This window comes from Miscanthus floridulus, chromosome 1 (assembly GCF_019320115.1).
Source record: "Miscanthus floridulus cultivar M001 chromosome 1, ASM1932011v1, whole genome shotgun sequence".
NCBI classification, from domain to species: Eukaryota; Viridiplantae; Streptophyta; class Magnoliopsida; order Poales; family Poaceae; genus Miscanthus; species Miscanthus floridulus.
In genome coordinates this window covers 80,316,053-80,336,480 of record NC_089580.1, presented here as the reverse complement: position 1 = coordinate 80,336,480, position 20,428 = coordinate 80,316,053, and the positions used below count along the sequence as shown (strand labels likewise).

The 20,428-nt window shown below is 49.1% G+C and overlaps 3 protein-coding genes across 4 annotated transcripts in view; 2 read left to right on the top strand and 1 right to left on the bottom strand.

The window, feature by feature from the left end:
* LOC136488059 (probable pectate lyase 12) overlaps positions 1-2,513 on the top strand; it is a 39,452-nt gene extending 36,939 nt beyond the window's left edge. For both annotated transcript variants that reach the window (XM_066485112.1, XM_066485109.1), the window contains one exon: positions 2,119-2,513. In XM_066485112.1, coding sequence (XP_066341209.1) covers positions 2,119-2,263 — 145 coding nt within the window. In that variant the 3' untranslated portion in view covers positions 2,264-2,513. The remainder of the gene's footprint in view (positions 1-2,118) is intronic.
* Positions 2,514-3,068: 555 nt separating this feature from the next.
* Positions 3,069-6,609, bottom strand: LOC136488049 (uncharacterized). The gene is made up of 9 exons (XM_066485102.1): positions 6,363-6,609; positions 5,736-5,784; positions 5,400-5,488; positions 5,235-5,291; positions 5,079-5,141; positions 4,925-4,990; positions 4,288-4,374; positions 4,096-4,189; positions 3,069-3,734 (listed from the first exon to the last, which is right to left on the bottom strand). Exons 1-9 carry the CDS (start codon positions 6,465-6,467, stop codon positions 3,274-3,276), a joined length of 1,071 nt encoding a protein of 356 aa, XP_066341199.1. The 5' UTR covers positions 6,468-6,609; the 3' UTR covers positions 3,069-3,273.
* A 1,323-nt stretch (positions 6,610-7,932) lies between these two features.
* LOC136459363 (probable histidine kinase 2) lies at positions 7,933-10,509 on the top strand. Its single transcript, XM_066459230.1, has 4 exons — positions 7,933-8,272; positions 8,443-9,002; positions 9,122-10,207; positions 10,285-10,509. Exons 1-4 carry the CDS (start codon positions 7,933-7,935, stop codon positions 10,507-10,509), a joined length of 2,211 nt encoding a protein of 736 aa, XP_066315327.1.
* Positions 10,510-20,428: the final 9,919 nt, after the last annotated feature.

Here is a 20,428-nt window from a genome sequence, read left to right as displayed (position 1 = left end):
CTGGGCACCGGAACGACAAAGTGATTTTGTCTGCTACTAGTAGTGCTACCAGAGCTTGTACAGTCTCATGAATCAAGTGGGGTAAGTGCGTGCGCTAGAGTTTAGTAAGGGTAGTTAGAGAAGTAGATCGAGTTGGCGAATTGGCGTTGTGCCGCTATTTTAAAAGGCTGCAACGAACTAGTATTACCATACAAGAGTATAAGCTAGTTCTGTTCGTGCCCGTTACATCCTGCTAGCCAAAGTTCGCAAAACCTTTATGAGGACACCACGAATGGTCGCCTGGGGTATGGATATACGTACCGATTTTGGTGGAGGCTTTTCCGTACGTGCCATTACGAAAGATGTTTCATTTCTACATGTCACTAATAAGTTTACATGGACGCTGGTGCTACGATGCTAAATTTTTTTGTCCTCCACGTGATTCCATCCGTCTTCTGTTAGATTTCCACCGTTTACTAGCCCTAACATGTGGGCCCGACCAGAAAAAATGTCTAAAATACCATTCTCTATACGAGTGTCTACATATAATAAATGTGGGTGTTTTCTCTCTCTTCCTTATCCCTTCCTCCATGCCTTTCTCCTTCGTTGTGAGCAAGCCGCCGGCGTGGGCGAGCTCGCGCGGCGCGAACTAGCGGCGGCGCGGGCGAGCGCATGGCTGCCGGTGGGGCGAGCTCGCGAGGCGAGAACGAGCGGTGGCCGGCGAGCGAGCACGCGGGCGCAGGCGGCGGCGCGAACGAGCGCGCGGCTACCGGCGGGCGGGCGAGCGTGTGTTGCTGGACCAGGAGCGCAGCAAGCGCCGGAGGGGCAGGACCGCAGGAGCACGACGTGCGTGGGAGGGATTGGGAGGGAGGGGGGCATTTTGTACATTTCCCCTGGTCGGGCCCACATGTCAGGGCTAATAAACGGTGGAAATCTAACAGAAGGTGGACGGAATGACGGGGAGGACAAACAAGTTTAGCGTCATGGCACCAGGGTCCATGTGAATTTTTTAACGACATATAGGAATGGAGCATCTTTCGTAATGGCACACGGGGCCTCATTTGAGTGAGCCCCTTTGGTATGGAACCAATGAACTCACGCCAGATGTTCCCAACTCCTCCTGTCCTTCACAATTGTTCTAGTTTCTTTTCTTTGACCCTTTCTCTCTGCACACCTGTGGCCCCTCCCCTTCTAAAAGAAAACGTAGACAAAAAGATGCTCGCACGCAGCACGCTCAACAGCACCTGGCATCTGCTGTTATGCTATGCCATGCTATGCTGTGCTGCCGGGAGGCGAGACGAAATAGTCCCCGCCGGGTAGTATGCACGGGGCATCGAGTGCGGGTGCGGCGGTAGGCAGTCGTAGTCCCCTCTGCGTCTCCACATGCGCGCCACCGGTCGATGGTTTTGGTTTTGTCGCCCGGATCCTGCGCTCTTTTGCATATATAAACAAATGCCCTTTTGCCAACTTGTGCACTCACCCTTGTCCTGTTTAGTGTGTGTGAGTGAACTTGGGGTTGGGGAGAGGCTGCTCTCGGCGGTATGATTGGCTATGAATCCGGGCTGCGATGGTCATCAGTGAAATAATGTGCGTGATTCATCCAGTCAGTCATTCTTACTCCAGACCACTCAGACCTGTCATCTGAACAAGCAACAAGTCCATGTACATGGCCTAGAATAGCAATTATTGGGATGCTATACACTTTTAGCGTTCTTTATCTCAATAGTGTCCTTTGCTAAAATAGTGAATCTTGCTGCTAGTATCATTGTTATCCTAGTACAAGTGACCTTCTAGGAACGGTCCAACCGGAACGACCGAATGGTTCACTCCTGTCTCCCAATGGCAACGCGTAGTACATCTAGTCCAGCGAAAAAGAAAGTGCCATGGGGCTTGTGGCTTTTTTCAGCCGTTCGGTCCATCACCCAATCATCCTCCCAGATAGCACGTTGCTCAGAATCGAATTCCTATTCCTTGTGCGCTCGTGACAGCGGTGGTAGATCTAAGCTTCACCAGCACTTAAACGCAGCGTCTAACTCACGTCCAGTTTGCACTTATGTGTGCTGTGGGCTAAGTAGATGCTATTCTCAATCTCGTTTTGTTTTTGTAACGAGCAGTGAGGAGCCCATTCTGTTTTGGCAGGAACGACGCCGAAGAAACCGGGTACAGGGGCGTCAACTACGCCGGCGTGGGGACTGGCGGCGGCAACGGCAACGGCTACGGCTACCTCGGGATGGTCTACGCCAACGGCGGCGGCAGCGGTGGCGGTGATCGGAGATGCAGATAACACTTGGCGCTGCCATTGATTTCTTCAGTTATCAGGCTCGGATGCTTGCGCTTGTTGTAACATACGGAGTATAGTTCATCCTAACTTCAGGCGCTTCATCGTAACTTCGGGCGCTTCATTATTATGATTCTCAATTGGAAAGGTAGTAGCAAAATGGGAGAAGGGAAAGCTTGTAGCTGTGGAGTGGTAGGAGTAGTAGCCTAGTAGGGAGGTAGGCAGGCAACAGAAACCATGTGTGAAGTTGCACATGGGTGGGAGGATATTGCCAGGCTAGTCACTGTACTTCTTACAAGGAGAAATGGACGATTCATTCTAACTTTACTATGTCTGGTCTCTCTGTGATCCCTCTAAGACATTATGATTCGAGGAGCAAAAATGAAAAGGAAAAGTTCAACCAACATAAAAGTGACAGTGAAGTAGCACCATGATTAAATCATGGTTAGCCACGTAGCACCATGATTAAATCATGGAATAATATAAAAATAGCAACAGAGCAACTAAATCAGATCAGCACTATAAATTCAAACACAGAATTTATTTCGTCTAAGTGCTTATTAAATGGCGTATCTTACAAATCCGCTTTGTACCCGCTTGCATCATTGTTGATACTGATCGATCATATGGCACCACCTTTCTACCCTTCCATCAAGTGCATCACAACCACGACCTAATCTAAGAGATAAAAGTTGGCTAAAATTATGACCCAAATAGCTTTGTTTGAAATTTCTACCATCAATAATTCAGTGGCAACAGAACATGCCTAGTGATCATTCAAACGTATCATGGCATCAGAGAACATAAAAAGTAGGTAGACAATCACAAAATTCATTCATCTTCAACACAACATAAATAACTGTTAATCTTGAGTTTGTATCTGTCAGGTAAACTCCCAAATCTCATCTTCACCTAGTGTTGGCAAGTTACAGGGAAGACATATGAAAGGAACCAGCATCCTTAGATTACAGCTACAGCTTACACATTGACCAGATGGTACTTTCCTTTGCATGTGTTTAACCAGATGGTGGTGGAGGTGGTGGCGGCATAGACATGGGAGGCGGAGGCATTCCACCTTGTTGTGGCGGGGGTGGGGGTGGCATCCACATAGGTGGTGCTGACATACCAGTGGGAGGAGGTGGCGGCCTTACCATGCCAACCGGAGGGGGCATCATATTTGGTGGTGGTGGCCTCACTGGGAGCCTGTACTGGAGTTGCGATGGCATGGGGGGCGCCATAGATTGTTGAGCGGCCCAAGCAGGTTGCCCGTGCATCTGCATTGGAGGGGGGAATTGTCCAACAGGTGGTGGAGGTGGTTGTCGCATGTGTTGAATCTGTCCCGGAATTGTGCCATTGCCATAAGGCCGTGGCACAGGCGGACCACCATTTGGAAGACCTTGGGTCGGCGGACCACTTGCAAACATTGTGTGTGGCCTATTCTTCTGAGATCCTGGATTGTTTGATGCCAGCAGTCGCTCTGTCAATGGTAAACAACATATTAGATCATTGTGACTAAAAATATTCATGAAGGAACTCTAGAATGTAAAAGGACAATTCAGTTGAAGAATTTAATATCTATCCTGTTTTAAGAGCTAAAATAACTTCTTTGCAAACTATAGCCCCCTGTTTGGCAGAGCTTCAGGACAATTTTTTTAAAGCTGAGCCAAGCAGAGCTCAAGACCAAGAATGGAAATTTGACTTGGATATACACATAATACGATTTGCTTGGAGACCATTTGGGTTAGGATGAAATATAAATATTGAGTGAACTGAAGAGTAACCCATGTGCTGGTGGCCAGGGAATCAACTGGATCAATTAGATCGTCAAAACACATTACCTGCTGGTGTGCCATGGCGCTCTCCTTTCGTGTCTTTCTTGTAAGCATAAGAGACAGTGATTGGCCGGTTGCATAAATGTTGGTTGTTCATGGCCTGAAAAATACAGCAGAGAAAGCTGCATGAAACAAATGCCAGACAGCCAGAACCACTGCAAATTGAAATACAGGAAATCAATGTGATGATTACATTACCTCTATTGCTTGATCAGATGATTCAAAGGAGTCATAGCTCACAAAGCCAAAGCCTCTAGAATTTCCAGTCTCAGGATCTCGCATTATCTTTGACAAAAGAAAAAGAAGATCAATAAATTACTGCAGTGACAACTATGCTTCAGAAAATAACAGACGCTGCATACAGATGAGGTATTACTCCTAAAACCATCTCTAATTTTAGATGAGTTTATCTTAGGAACATGCACACATGGAGTTGTGCCCAGAATGCCCCAAAAAGATCTATGAGCAATATCAATCGGGATAATCGTTACCATGATTTTAGAGCTATTACTTTATTTTGGACAAATGAAAGCAGACAGTGCTATTAACTGATGAGCGCTTAATAATTTGAAATTGACTAAACACTGTTACACACAAGTTCCAGTGACACAAGACCTTGAAAGTAATTGAATTATGAAATGTAAGTATAGTGAATTCAGTTTATTCTATGCGTAAACTATCACTTGTATTTACTTCAGGCATTTATATAAGACTGCTGCTCGTAAATCAGATATTATGTTCACCTGTCGGCTGCTAGAAGCTAGATCATTAGCAGAAAACAACAAAGCAATATAACTTTGCATGATTCATGAAGATAAAAGTTGCTGTGTGTCACCTTAGGATTAGTTACAATCACTCCAAATGCACTGAAGGTATCATAGAGGAGCTTCTCATCAACATCCTGTTAACAAAGCAAACATGGAAATATTACTCAGTATTCAGATGAACTGAAGGGCAGATAATAAAGAAAGTAGGATTTAGGCCTTCACCGGATCAAGATTGCCAATAAACAGATTTGCTCCAACGTCCAAGCTCTTCTTATCCTGGGAAGCCTGGTATAATAAAACACAATCATGTTATGTTCAAATGATACTTGTTTTATTCAAAGCCATAATGATAAAATACTAAAGATGAAGGGAAAATACCTTGTTTACTCTTATGGGCTTACCGTATAGTTTGATCATGTTCAAAATCTTAATGGCCTGTGGGAAGCAAACAATTTAGATAAAAGGGTAACTAAATATGGATGTGGTGATCTGCTAGAGGAAATATAAAAGGTAAACTATGACTTCGCAAAATAATAGACTTACATAATCTGCATCTTCCTCGCTCCTGAATTCTACAAATCCATATCCCTGGTGTAAATTCGTAACTCTGTCTTTTGGGACATACACATTAACTACAAATGGAAGAATGGTAATTCTGTTAATAAAACCAAAAATAAATGTATTTGTTTCATATCCAAAATAAAAAACTTCAATTACATAATAATAACCATAAAAAACCAAAAGAAACAAAGAATAAAAAATGCTGAAAGGCAACTATGCAACAAAACACACAAATGCTGTTATAGGGCAAGACAAAAGTGTTTCATACAGCAAAACTCTCATCTCACTACAGAAAAATATATAAAGAAGTCCACTTACCAACAGGGCCTGCTTGGACAAACAATTCCCATAGAAGCTCCTCGGAAACCTATCAGATATGGAAGAAGTATCAGCATCAGTTCATGAATTTACAGAAACTGAATAAACAATATATGAACATATACTACAGGATGTTCATTGTTTCCTACACAGGAGAAGGAGCAAAGATGTGCTCCACCAGGTAACTGTCAATGTAATTCCTATGTGTAATCCGGATCTATGGTTCTATTTGTATAGAGCGTACAGAGAAATTGATATGAATCTGAAAGGCTAAACAGCAATGTTCATCCCAACCTATAACAAATAAGCAGTACACTTTACACATAGTCTATATGTAATGTACTTAAACAACAACGATTGTAACATTACCACCTAGCGAAACACGCACAATTTTCCCAGCAACCGTTCAATCGCAGTCTCATTACTTGTTAACATCTAGCGTTTGCCGTCACTCACGCTGTCCTTGCAATATGGTTGTGCCACCGCCACTGTACCTTCGATTAAGGAGCAGCGACTTACTCATCCGATCACCAGTTCACACAAGTAATTCTGTGCTTCAGGGATATTCTATCGTGGGCGGGGATCTACTAAGGGTCGCAATAGCGAGAGGTTGTGGGGAACCCTAACCTGAGGGTCGAGGTTGCCGACGTAGGTGGTGGCGTCCTGGTTGCGCTCCGCCGAGTGCTGCCCGAGTAGGTTCGCGCCCACGCCCGGCGCTATGCGGGTCGTCATGGCTGCCTGGCTGGCCCCTCCGTCGCCGCTGCAAGGCGCGGCGGGGTCACTGGATGGCGGCGGCGAGTTGTGGCCGGGGCGCGGAGCGACGCGGCGGTGCCGAGGTGAGGTTTTGGTTGAGGCTCTCGGGTCGGGCCAGAGTCTCTTGCTTACTGGCCCAGTTCCCAGCTCGAGTCGGTGAGGAGATAGCGGTAAGTAATTTTGGGCCAGGCTGTTAGCACCATGGTCCATGGGCCTTCCAAATGTTTAAAGACGACCCGAAATGAAGAAGATAAAAAAATTTGCTGCTCTGAAAAAAGATAAAGCAAAAAAAAAAAACACCAACTAACCTACATAGTATATTTCAATTGAAAACCTAAAATATTTGGCTGAAATATAAAAAAAACAAGTTAAGAGAAGTTGCACTCCAATTCATTGCATAATGGCTACAATAGTTGCATGTGGTGAGGTTGTTTAGTTTAACGAACGGGGCTAGTACGAATCTTCGGAGCACCATTTAGCAAGTTTAATCAAAGTTCATGGACCTAAGTGTCACCTCTTGACAGTTGTAGAGACCTCTTATGCGTTTAACTCTTGTTTTAATGTGATTTTTATTGCAATCCAGATATCTTATTTCCATCCTTTTATCCTATATTTTTTATGCTAAAATATGCGGCTTATAAATAGTTAGTGTGTGCTGCTTTTTCTATGTTTTGCAAAAAATCTAGCAGGCTAACTCGCTCTTATATATACAGTGGTCTTGAATGCTTGTAATATTTAATGAATCGATGATTCTCAATTTTGATTTTAAACCTACACTAAAATGTGGCTTTACCAGCCAGATGTTAATATACATGTAATCACGGATTAATTCAAGCACGGTGGTTCCTAGACATAGCCATGGACCTTTTCATTTATTATGCATGATATTTATTTGAAAGAAGAACTGATTTTTTTTCATTTGAATTTTGTGTGTTCATAGCAATACATGCATATAAGGCAAGGCCTGGTAAAAAAAAAGAATATTATTTAGTAGATCAATTTCTGACCATGGTTGTGACTTAAGTTTACGCATGTATATAACATAACAGTATATAAGGCAGGTCCATCCTCCTGATTCGCCACTGGCCAATTGGACAGGATCTCCATTTGGAGGAGATGCTTCAGGCTCCGTAAGGATACTGTAACGGTGGGGCTGTGTCATCATAGTAAAATCTGCCGCATTTGGTTTAATTAATTAATTAATTAATTGGATTCGCCTGCACAATTACGCTCAAGAATGGCAGGTAACGATCGTTTCCCCGTATCTTTCCATCTGAACCAGATAATAAGTGCGTATTCATTTTCGCTGCAACTGCAAAATTCCAATCGCCACTTCCCCTCAACCACCGCGCAGGGCACAGGCGGGCGGCGCGTAGCTGCACGGCACAGGCGAGCACCTGCGCGGTTTTCAGCTGGGTCTTTCGACAGCCTCAGATCAGCGGCCATGCCCCGAGACATGGGCATCACCGTCGTCGCCCTGGCGTGCAGCGTAGTAGTGGCCATAGCTGCGGCTGCGTTCTTCGTCGTGCTGAGGGCGCTGAGGCGGTCGATGGCACGCGAGGCGTCCCTGCGGGCAAACCTCGTCAGGCAAAATGACGCGCTGCGGCAGGCGGAGCGCAAGAGCCTGAACAAGACCAACGCGTTCGCCGGTGCCAGCCACGACATCCGGTCGGCTCTGGCGGTGATCACGGGGCTCGTAGACGTGTCCCGGGTGGAGGCCCAGACGAACCCGCAGATGATGCATAACCTCGAGCAGATGGACGTGTGCACAAACAAATTGCTCGGTGAGTTGGTGTATTCTGCAGTGAATGACTTCTGAAAGCCACAATCTTTTTGGCGCTAGGATAGAATCATAGAATACCACACTTATTTACAGCCATCATAGTTCTAGTTGTATGATAGAATGCCACAGTTATTTACACTGCAATGCAATGTGATTCTTTTTTTTCTGTAGGGATACTTAACTCGATTCTAGACACAAGCAAGGTTGAATCTGGAAAGATGCAGCTAGACGAGGCCGAGTTCAGCGTAGCAAATGTTCTGGAGGAGTCCATGGACATGATCAACATTGTAGGTCTGAGCAAAGGGCTGGAAGTGGTCTGGGATCCCTGTGACTTATCTATCCTGTGTGGGAACGTAGTAGGGGACTTCAGGAGACTCAAACAGATTCTTGACAACGTACTCGGCAATTCCGTGAAGTTTACTCAGCAAGGGCACGTCGTTCTCCGTGCCTGGGCAAATAGGCCTATTATTGCAAGGAGCTCAGTCTGTGTTCCTTCAAGATTTGGCTGTTCCAATTTTTTATGCCTGTTCAAGGGAAGAGAACATCGCAAGGATTGTTGTTCGTTCAGCTCGATCCAGAATGATCCCGACTCGGTTGAGCTGTACTTTGAAGTGGATGATACTGGCATTGGAATCCCAAAGGAAAAGAGAGAGTTGGTGTTTGAGGACTATGTTCAGGTTAAAGAAGGGCAAGGAGGAACTGGCTTGGGGCTTGGAATTGTTCAATCATTTGTAAGTTCTATATATGTATTTCCATTGTTTAAATTCCATTTTTCAGATATCTAAATATATCAGTTCTCTTGAAAAATTAGTAAATTTTATTTCATATATGTATTGTTTAATTAATATAGGTCCGTTTGATGGGAGGCGAGATTAGCATCAAGGACAAAGGGCCTGGTAAAACAGGGACCTGCATTGGGTTCAATGTGTTTATGAAGATGGGTGGAATCCATGAACAACAACATGACATAGAAGAAGGCAGTTCAAGTAGTCAATGCTGTATCAGAGCCTCTGCCTTAAGAGAGGCCAATAGTAGCTTTGAGGGTGGACATTGCATGCTTCTTGTTCATGGCGATGAAACGCGAAGGGTACTGCAATCTTGGCTGGAGAATCTTGGGATGAAAGTTTGGCTAGTCCCACAACTCGAGTCCCTTGCTTCTGCTCTCGAGAATGTCTGTCATGATAGTAGTACATCTGTGTCAAGGACATCGGCGGACAGTTTCGAATGCCACGCAGACTTCTGTTTCAGATCCAGAGACACGGTTAGCCAAATACTCCCTGTTGCACTGAAGAGCAGCAGTAGCTTCAAAAGATCAGGCACCTTTGGAGTCCACTGGTCTGGTGCTCTAGTCGTCATTGATGCACACTACGGCAAGATGGAAAACATATGCACGGAGGTGAACTTCCCTGAGATCAAGAAACAAATGCCATGCAAGATTGTTTGCCTCGTCGACGCGAATACCTCTTCTGGTGATTTGGGGAGGCTGAGGCACCACACTTGCTGTGATCTTGTCCTGCAAAAACCAATCCATGGGTCTCGGTTGTATGCTCTCCTGAACACCTTGAGGGACCTCCAAATGGCACAGGCCCATCATCACCCATCTCATGTTAGTCCTGAAAATGCCGAGACCAGAATGCCGGGAGGGTCATCAGGGGCTGGCAAATCAGCCGTGGTTGCGCTCGCACGGTCGTCTTCGGAACCAAAACGGGACGGCGACAAATCATTGACCGGAAGGCGTGTGCTGTTAGTGGAGGACACTTTGACTCTGCAGACGATTGGGAAGAAGATACTGTACCAGCTTGGAGCAGACGTTGAAGTAGCAGAGGATGGAGCCAAGGCTGTCAGCATGTTCGAAGCTGCTCTTGCGCAAGTCGCTGGCTCACGAACGGGTGCAGCAGCGTCCACTCCCTATGATGCTATCCTTATGGATTGCCAGGTCAGTTTCGACAAGAACCCTACAATTAGCACTGCATTTCTTGTACTGTCAGTTCACAAATTGCTTTTTTGCGCCAGATGCCCGTGATGGATGGCTACGAAGCGACAAGGCGCATCCGCGAGGCCGAGAGCTGCTACGGGGTTCACACTCCGATCATCGCCTTGACCGCCCACGCCATGCAGGATGAGGAGCAGCGGCAGAAGACCATTGCCGCCGGGATGGACCTTCACCTGACCAAGCCCATGGAGCGGAGGAGCATCGCTGAAGCCATCCGTCGCGTGTGCGTAGTAGGTCAGGATTGACGCCGCACCCAGTCCGGCCGTCCGTGTCTTGGCATCTAGGAATTGGGATCAGATCGCTGCTGCCCAGTGTCCACAAGTGTGAATCTTTGCACTGGTACTACGACCTTTTTGCGATTATTAGGCCAGTGAGTCAATTAAACAATGGAGAGTTCGATGGAACCGTTACACTCCTCCGCCGCCGGCCGCGGCCCCCTGTCGCCATGCGCTGCAGCGCGCTCCCCACCCCGCAGTCGTCCTCCTCACCCCACTCGCATAGCTTGCGGTGGTCCACAGCCACAGATCGAGCCCGTCTCCCACCGCTTCTCCCCCCGTGCGTCGCCTCCCCGCTGCCTAGACCCCGGGTCGGTCGCCGTGGGGCCGAGTTTTCGGCGCGGCGCGCCCCCACTCCCCACCTTGGTCGTCGTGGGGCTGGAGCTCTGCCTCGACGCCACCACTGCTACTAGCGCTGCTGCTGCCGGCGGGTCGGACAAGACAGGAAGCACGTCGGGCAAGCGCGTCAAGTTCGCCTCCCCCCTCTGCAACCATCCGGTGAGATTTTCCTTCTCCAACGGCGCTACACCAACCAAATCTTGCATCAGATCCGCTGCAGTGAGGCATGGCGCTCAATCCGCTGGGCATTCAACTCCCCCCCCCCTCCGGTCTGCAACGCCCCGCTTCCAAGGGGATTTCCCTTCCCGAGGGGGTGGCTCAGGGCTATCATCGGGGCGTGGCAGCAAGCCAATGGGGCGCATTCACGCGCGCGCCTCACGTCAGAAGATGAAGACGGATGGTCAATGGTGCGCCCGAGACGCTAGTGGCGTCTCCCTGAGTTCAAAAGCACGGCGCATTCAACTCCCTCAACCACCCAGGTCAAATCGGCGAGCCACCACCACAGCGATGAACTGCAGCGGCACATGAGAGGTAAATGCTTCCGTTGTCTCTCCCCTGGCCATGCTGCGGCGGACTGCAGGGACCCGGTGCACTGCTTCTCTTGTGGCCGCTGGGGGCATAAAAGCAACGTGTGCAAAGGCAGACATTCATCCTCCAGGCACCAAGCTCCCTAGCCCAGGAATACTCCTCCACCACTCGACAACACCAACTTCCCACCGCTGGGAACGGGCGAGATGGCCAGGCCCGGGGACCCCTCTGTCCGTCCTCTGGACACCTGTGTCGTCGCATTCTCTGTCGACAACATGAACCAAAAGCTCGACCGCCTCTCTATGCATGGCATGGTGGCCTGGCTAGGGGGGAACCAGGCGGTGGTGGAGCCAGAAGTCATCAAGAGGGCAATCTGCCACTAGTTTTCCGGTTTGTCCGGAGGATGTCACCGTCGTCAGGCACACCCCCAAAGACTTCTTCATCGACTTCAAGCACCGGCACCACCACCACGAGGCTATGGCTCAGGGGACCTTCCCCTATCGCAACCTCGACATCCACACAAGGCCGTGGCAGCTGGTCACATGTGGTGACATCTGCGACCTCAAGTACCGCATTCGCCTGTGCCTGGAGGCCATCCCCCTTCATGCCTAGAACGAGAGCATCGCCAAGAGGGCAGTCGCCAGAGCTTACGACCTTGACTACGTCGAGAAGTCTACGCTAGACCGTGCCGACACCAGGGCACTCTGTCTCTAGGCCTGGATGCACAACCCATCCGACATTCCAAAGGTAACCTGGCTGACCTTGTCGTGCAGGAAGCCAGAGTTCCACAGTTCGTAGCCTGCTCACGGACGTCGGGGACTCACCTTCAGGGTGCTGGTGCACCTTGACCTGGTGGAAGACCCACCGGGCCAAGACGGACATGTTGCTGCTCCCCATGTATACACGTGGGACTACGGGGTCGTTGATGGAGAAAGGACGCCGCGTGACCGCCACAACCCACCGTCTGCTGACATCCACGACTACCATCGTGACGATGACAATGATCGTCGTGGATGCCGTGAACGCCAGGGCAACAACTGGTACTCACGTCTCACCCGCAGCCTTTCGTGGGTGCCCAAGGACCGCGAGCGAGAGCGTTCGGAGCCGAGGCACAGTGGTCGTCGCCACCGGAGCCCCGAATACGAAGGTCGTCGACGCCCGCTGCACGACGTCACCGTTGGCCATGGCGCCCGCCTATCTGCCCCATGCAATGATGCAGAGGCAAACACGGGGGCTCGGCACCAGCTCACTAAGCACGCTGACCCCGGCCGCCCAGTGGATGTCCATCGTAGAACCAGGGGCCAAAGCAGGGAACGGACACCCCACCGGAGGCCGCACAGGCACGTGCGCTTGGCACCGAGGACCACAACGGCGCGCTCAAAGTCCCCGTCACCACGCCTACGCTGCAAGTCGCCTGATTTCACCGGTGGCAACGGCAACAACCATCACCCATCACCAAGTCCTCCCAAGGTGCGTGCTAACCAATGTCAATCCGATGATTTGCCTGTCATCCCTTCCCTCTTAGCTTCTCCAACCTGGAAGCCAAACGTCCCACCTGATGCTGCGGCGCTGACCATGGCTGCACCACCGAGCAACTCTTCTTCGGAGCCGCTAACAGCCACTGTATCTCTATCCTACCTGAATGAACTGCAGGTTCCCCCCGTCAGCGACCACGACATCGCGACACAGCAGTGCTCACACCTCGCTGTAGAACATCGCTTCCGCACAAGACGAGTCTACTTTAGGCGGCCACATGTTCCCCCCCACACACCGGAAGTAGGCACAAATGGCGGGAAGCGCCCAGGTGGCGCGGTTCTGCCTTGGCCTCGTCTACTACAGACGTTGCGCCCGCGAAACGGCCACCAGCTGCTCGTGCCGTCAACGCATGCCAAATGGCCTCTAGTAGCAACTACCGGAGCAGACCTACGCCACTCTAGAGGTAAACGACGCTGGCCAAAGCATGCCCGTCACAGCACCGCCGGTGTCAGAATTCCTAGATGGAATCTCACAAACTCTGCCTCAACCCATCCTATAGGTTTTAGTGCGTCAGCCCAGCCCGCCACAGCGACGCAACAGGACCCTGGTCCCGGCACGCAGGAGCATGCGCATAGCAGCCATGAACTGGCCAAGGGGGGATACTTAGGCGAAGGCCAGGCAGGTGCTTATGAAAAGGCTTGGCATCCTCAATGTGGAAGGACTCAGCCATGACGAGGCATTGCTGCGCTACTTCAGCCTATTCAAGGGACCACTCACCGATGATGCCGTGAAGGCTCTGATGGCATTGTGTGGCCTCGACGCCGTGGCAGCGCTGCCCACTATGCACACCTAGATAGATGCTGATGCACATGGGTACATCATTGTACTAATGGTAGTAATTGATCACCGCTCGAGGAGCTCCAGGAGTTCCACATCTTTTGTGAGCATCTAGTCATGGTGCTTGGGTGGGGCGACAGCCAGAGGCCTACAGTTGTCCCCCCACCACATTGCAAGGACCCTTCAGCTGGTAGTTCGCTATAGCAAAAACTCTGTGAGCAAGAAACTCATGCTTTGTATCACTGCACTGACAGCCCCTGGCTTTCACATATATCGGCGACTCCAATTTGCTGCTTTCATGAACATGTGCCTCTGTGTGTTTATCTTTGTGCTTATTGCCACAACCACAGCCCTAGATGGCTTCATGCTTGCCTCCCCCCACAGATTAATCTTAGATACGGGCCCATTAGTTTCCTTATGGCATAGCTGAATTGTAAGTTGCTTAACTAGAATGTTAGGGAATTGAATGATGGCGCCCGACAAGACTCGGTGAGCAAGTTAGTGAGAACCACTGGTGCCACCATCGTATGCCTACAAGAAACAAAGATGCAAGTTATGGATCATAATGTGGTGCGCCAAACTATCGGAGCGAATTTGTAAACTCCTATATTGTGCTCCCGGTGGAACAGACGCGAGGAGGTGTCTTCCTTGCAGTGAATGAAGACTTCTTCGACCTCTCCGACATTGTACTTACCTCGAATGCTATAACCACACAGATCAACATGAGGGTGGATGGAACAGGGTGGCAAATAATAGTGGTATACGACCCACAGGGAGATGCAGCCAAACTTCAGTTCCTCCAAGAATTGAAGAACATTCCCTCGCCGGAGCACAATAGATGGCTCATCCTAGGAGATTTCAATCTCATCTATCAGGCAGAAGACAAGAACAACTCCAATCTAAACCGGTGTCTCATGGGGGAATTTAGAGCGATGATCGATCATTTGAGGCTCAAAGAAATCAAGCTAAATGGACGCCGCTTCACTTGGAGCAATCAACAGGACAACCCGATGCTCACTAGAATTGACAGACTACTATGTACCCGGAGTGGGAGCTATTCTTCCTCGCGTGTTTCTTACACTCCCTTCCATCGCTCATGTCGGACCATACCTCGCTGCTACTCTAGGGAGAGCTTGACCACCATCATAGCACGTCCTTCCGCTTTGAAAATTACTGGACGAAGATGGAAGGCTTTCAAGAGCTTGTCCTAAACACTTGGAATAGGTCGGTCACCTCTGCTCTTCCTATCAAACGCTTGCATATCAAAATGGCGCGTGTGGCAAAAGGAATCAAGTTTTGGAAGAAAGACAAGATAGGGGATACGAGGATGCAACTTGCCATAGTGAAGGAAGTACTGTTACAATTAGAAGCAGCCCAAGAGCATAGGTTGCTCACTGGCATGGTGCTTCACCTATGTCGCCGTCTCAAAGCCCGTAGCACTGGACTCGCAGCCATTGAAAAATCAAGAATCAAACAGAGATCGAGGCTAACATACATTCGGTGTGGAGATTCTAACACAAAATTCTTCCACAGTAGAGCCAATGCACACTGGAGGAAGAATACATACATTGTCTACATATAGATGAGGGGATCGTGGTGGCTCATCGTGATAAAGAAAAGGTGATACGAGATTATTTTAAAAATCACATTGGCTCCATGGTTCTGAGAGCTTCCACAGTCAATTGGCAATCCCTTGGCTACAACCAACATGATCTCTTGGATCTAGAGGTGCCTTTCTCCTAGGAAGAGATAAAAAACACTATATATTCCATGCCTTCCGACAAAGCGCCAGGCCCGGATGGCTTCATGGGAGCCTTCTTCAAAGCTTGTTGGGAAATCATTAAAGATGATGTTATGGCAGCCATGAATAGCCTATTCACATTGAATGCCTAGGGTTTTGAATGGCTAAACTCGGCTTGCATCATCCTTCTACCCAAAAAAATGGATGCAGCAAGAGTTACTGATTTTAGACCCATCAACCTCGTCCATAGCATTGCAAAGATCTTCTCCAAAGTGTTAGCTAATAGACTTGCCCCTCGACTGAACTCCCTCGTCTCTAACTACCAAAGCGCATTTATAAAAAAAAGAAGCATCCATGATAATTTTCTTTACGTCTAGGGCACGGTGCAAAGGCTACACAAGCAGAAGATATCGGCTTTGTTCATGAAACTAGACATCCACAAAGCTTTTGATATGGTACATTGGGGGTACTTGCTTGAGATTCTGCAGGCTCTAGGCTTCGGACAGCGATGGTATGAATGGATCTCTATCCTCCTACGTACATCCACCTCGACACCCTTGCTTAATGGGCGGCAGGGGGCCACTTTTAGCCATGCCAGAGGCGTCCTGCAGGGGGATCTGCTTTCACCCATGCTATTCATTATAGCTATGGACCCGCTCCAACATTTGCTTGACAAAGCAATCGAACATGGGATATTCACCCCCTTACCAATCACGGCGGCAAAATGGAGAACCTCTATGTATGCAGACAATACAGCAATTTTCATCAGCCCGACAAAAGATGATGTAGAAGCCATCAAAATCATCCTACAGGCTTTTGGCACATTCTCGGGACTCCATATTAATCTACAAAAGAGCTCAGTGCATCCAATCAGCTGTGCAAACGTCGACCTAGACCAAGTTCTGTCACCTTTCACCGGTACTAGAGGGGGCTTCCCATGCAAATATTTGGGGCTGCAACTCCACATCAGATCACTGCAAAAGATACATGTGCAACCTCTCATAGACTGTATTCGGCAAAGGTTACCCAAATGGAAAGGAAGATGGCTAAACAGAGCGGGACATCTCACTCTAGTGACCTCGGTCCTCTCCTACATGCCAACCTACCACCTAATAGTCTTCCCTCTGGTTGCATGGGCTAAGAAAAAGATCGACAAAATCAGGAGATCTTTCTTATGGAAGGGGGAGGAGAATGCCAATGGCGGACACTACCTAGTTAACTAGAAAACATTGACCAGACTAAAAGACCTTGGTGGTTTAGACGTCCCTGACCTCGATAGGTTTGGGAGAGCCCTCCGGTTGCGATGGCTTTGGCAAGAATGGATGGACAATTCCAAGTCTTGGAATGGCTCAGAGCTTCCATGTTCTGATGATGATCGTCTCCTCTTTAACTCCCCAATCATTATATCTTTGAGGGACGGTGCAAAGACTAAGTTTTGGCACCACAATTGGCTTGATGGACAAGCTCCTAGGTACCTAGCCCTGAACTTGTTTCGCCTAGTTTCAAGGAGAAACCAAACGGTGCAACAAGAGCTCCGGAACAACAATTGGATGCACAAGCTAGGAAGGAAAATCACCTTGGCTGTTCACATAGAGGAGTTTGTGTCCCTTTGGATATGAATACAGGATGTGCACCTATAGCAGGGCATCCAGGACACAATCATCTGGTGATGGAGCAAGGATGGGAATTACTCCACCCGCTTGGCCTATAGAATTCAGTTCAAAGGCTCGCTCATCCCCTTCCGTACGGATTTGATTTGGTAAGCGCAAGTGGAGAACAGATACAAAATCTTCGCCTGGATCTTAGTGCAGGATAAAATTCTAACGGCACAAAACCTACAAAGGAGAGGGTGGCCACACCAATAACAATGCGTGCTGTGCAACGGTCCCTTAGAGACCGCCCTACACCTGTGCCTATGTTGCCCTTTTGCAAAGGTGGCTTGGGATCAAATCCACTCGTGGGAAAACTTCACTCAACTTCAATAGCAACCCCAGGTAGACCCCACCCATATCAGGTCATGGTGGGAAGAGGCGGCAAGGAAAGTGCTAAGATCTGAGCGTAGGCGGCTTAACGGGGTAGTAATCTACACCTTTTGGAATATTTAGAAAGAGAGAAACCGGAGAATTTTCGACAACAAGATAGAAACAGTGCCGCAAGTCGTCGTAAGGATAAAGGAAGACATAGAGCAAAGGAAGACTGCAATCGCTTATGTTTAGCTGTTGTCCCCCCTTTTGGGCCGTGCGTTTCCCTCCTTTCCATGATTGTGGGGGTTTGAAACCCTAATCTTGAGTGCCTTTGCTTGTACATAAACTTTCTTTCCCTATCTTAATTGAAAGGCAGAGCTCCTGCCATTGCGTTTAAAAAAACAATGGAGAGTTCAGAACTTTTGGGTTACTCGACTAGTGTGATGGGTAGGTTGGTCACATGTGCTGGCCCATAGGATCACCAGTTCAGGCGAGTGAACCACTCACCAGTCTTGCCGAGCACCCGCTAGTATTGCCGAGCACCCACTAGCCATGCCAACCACGAATGAGCGTTGTCCGTCCCCACACACTATGGCTGGAGCTAGAAGAAGAAGGGAGAACAGAGCATGCACACACAATACAAGACAACAGCGTTGGCCGAAGCCCTGTGTGAGATGATAAATCTAAACTCTCTTTACTGAGTTGCTGTGGTAGTATATTTATACAACTCTATCTATCTAGTCCTAGTACAGCGCACATGTTGTAATAATAACTAGATAACATACAGGGTTGACTCTGTGCTGGCCACTGCATGTGCCTATAGTGCTGCAGGTGAGCCGTGCGGTGCCTGCATCTGCAGCAGATATAGTATCACAGCAGGGGGCCTTTCAGTGCCGTCTTCCCTTGCTATGTTCACACAAGGTAGCACTAGATTATCTAACAATCTTCCCCTAATCCTACTGCTAACCCTTGTACCCCCTCCATGCTGATCATTTTCTTCAACTCCATGAGTCGAAGACGTCCGAGCGGCTTGGTGAGGACATCCGCAAGTTGCCGACTAGTTTCGACAAACTCGATGATGATCTACCCTCCATCGACATAGTCCCTGAGGAAGTGGAACTTCACGTCGATGTGTTTACTCCGGTCGTGCAGAACCGAATTCTTCGCGACGGCGATGGCAGGCTGGTTGTCCACCATCAATGCTGGTGGGTGAGCTTCTATGTCGGTCAGCTCGCCCAATAGTTGGTGTAGCCACACAACTTGGCACGCCGCTGTGGCCACAGCTACGTACTCTGCCTCACACGTAGATAGTGCCACCACCTTCTGTTTCAGCGACAGCCATGAAATTGGAGCCGACTCGAGGAAGATGAGCACGTCAGAGGTGCTCCATCGTCCATCGATGTCTCCTGCCATGTCTGCATTGCTGAACACAGTGAGTTGTAGCCTACTCTCACTGGTCTTTGAGAAGATGATCCCATGATCCATTGTCCCCTTGACGTAGTGCAATAGCTACTTTACCATAGCCCAATGATACTTTGTAGGATCCTCCATGAAGCGACTGACGTAGCCTACAGCGAATGCAATGTCTGGCCTCGTGTGGACTAGGTAGCATAGACCACCGATGATGCTCTGGTAGAGTATTGCATCCATATTCGCTGTGGTGCTAACCTTCATCAGCTTCAACCGCTCCTCTATTGGAGTCACGCATGGCTTGCACTCAGCCATGCCGCTCCTCTCCAATAGCTTGGAGGCATACGCGCTCTGACCGAGTGTGAGTTCCTCCTTCCCCTGTCTCACCTCGATGCTAAGGTAGTAGGAGAGTGCGTCGAGATCGCTCATTTGAAAATGAGCCACCATCTCATGTTTGAAGCTGTTGATGTCCTCTATGCGCGTGCCGGTGACGATCAAGTCATCCACATACACGCCGACAATGAGCTCCTCCTTCCCCCATCACTGCGTGTAGAGCATGTGCTCGGTTGTGCACCATTGAAACCCAAGCTCACCCAGCGTAGCGTCAAGCTTGGTGTTCCATGCTCGTGAGGCCTACCGCAACCCGTAGAGCGCCTTGCATAGTAAGAGCACCCTGTGCTCCTCTCCCTTGACGGCAAAACCTAGAGGTTGCTTGACGAAGATCGTCTCCGCCAGCTCACCATTGAGGAAGGCTGATTTAACGTCTAAGTGATGGATGCACCAGTCCTTTGCTGTTGCCAAGGCTAGTAGCAAACGGACCGACTCCAAGCACGCTACTGGTGCAAAGACCTCCTCGAAGTCTATGCCCTCACACTGAACAAAGCCTCAGGCGATGAGGCGTGCCTTGTGCTTGACAATAGCGTCGAGCTCGTCCCGCTTGACCTTGTACACCCACTTCAGGCTGATCGGACGACATCCTAAAGGTGGATCGATGAGCTACCAAGTTTCATTTTCCTCGATCGCCTTCATCTCCTCCAGCATCGTCCATCGCCAGTTTCCATCACGCTCGGCTAGCGCGAACATGGGTTGTTTCTCTATACTGACGAGTAGCAGCTCTGCATCATTGAGTAGCCTACCCGTCAGACCTAAGGGACCTATGCCGCCGATGATGTCGTCCAACCTACGGAACCGCACCTCCTCACCTTCGTGGAAGGCATTCACGAACTCAGTGATGTCACTTGGAGGTGAGGCGAACTCGATCAGCGTTGATGGAGTTCCCTATTCTACCAGAGTGCTTGGCACAGCACCTTGAGTGCTCGACACTACTTCTGAATAGCTTGTCATAACTCCTACACTGTTCAGCCACACTGTAGGAGTGCCTAGCCTCAGTCTTGGAGTGGTCGACACCACTACAAGACGTCTTGACTCTACCACAGAAGTGCTCGGCACCCATCTAGGAGTGGTCGCCACCACTATAGAGCCTCCTGGCACCACTCCTGGCATGCTCGACATCCCACCAGGAGTGCTCGACACTCATCCTGGAGTGCTCGGCATCCCTCCCAAAGTGCTCAGCACTACCCCAGGAGTGCTTGGT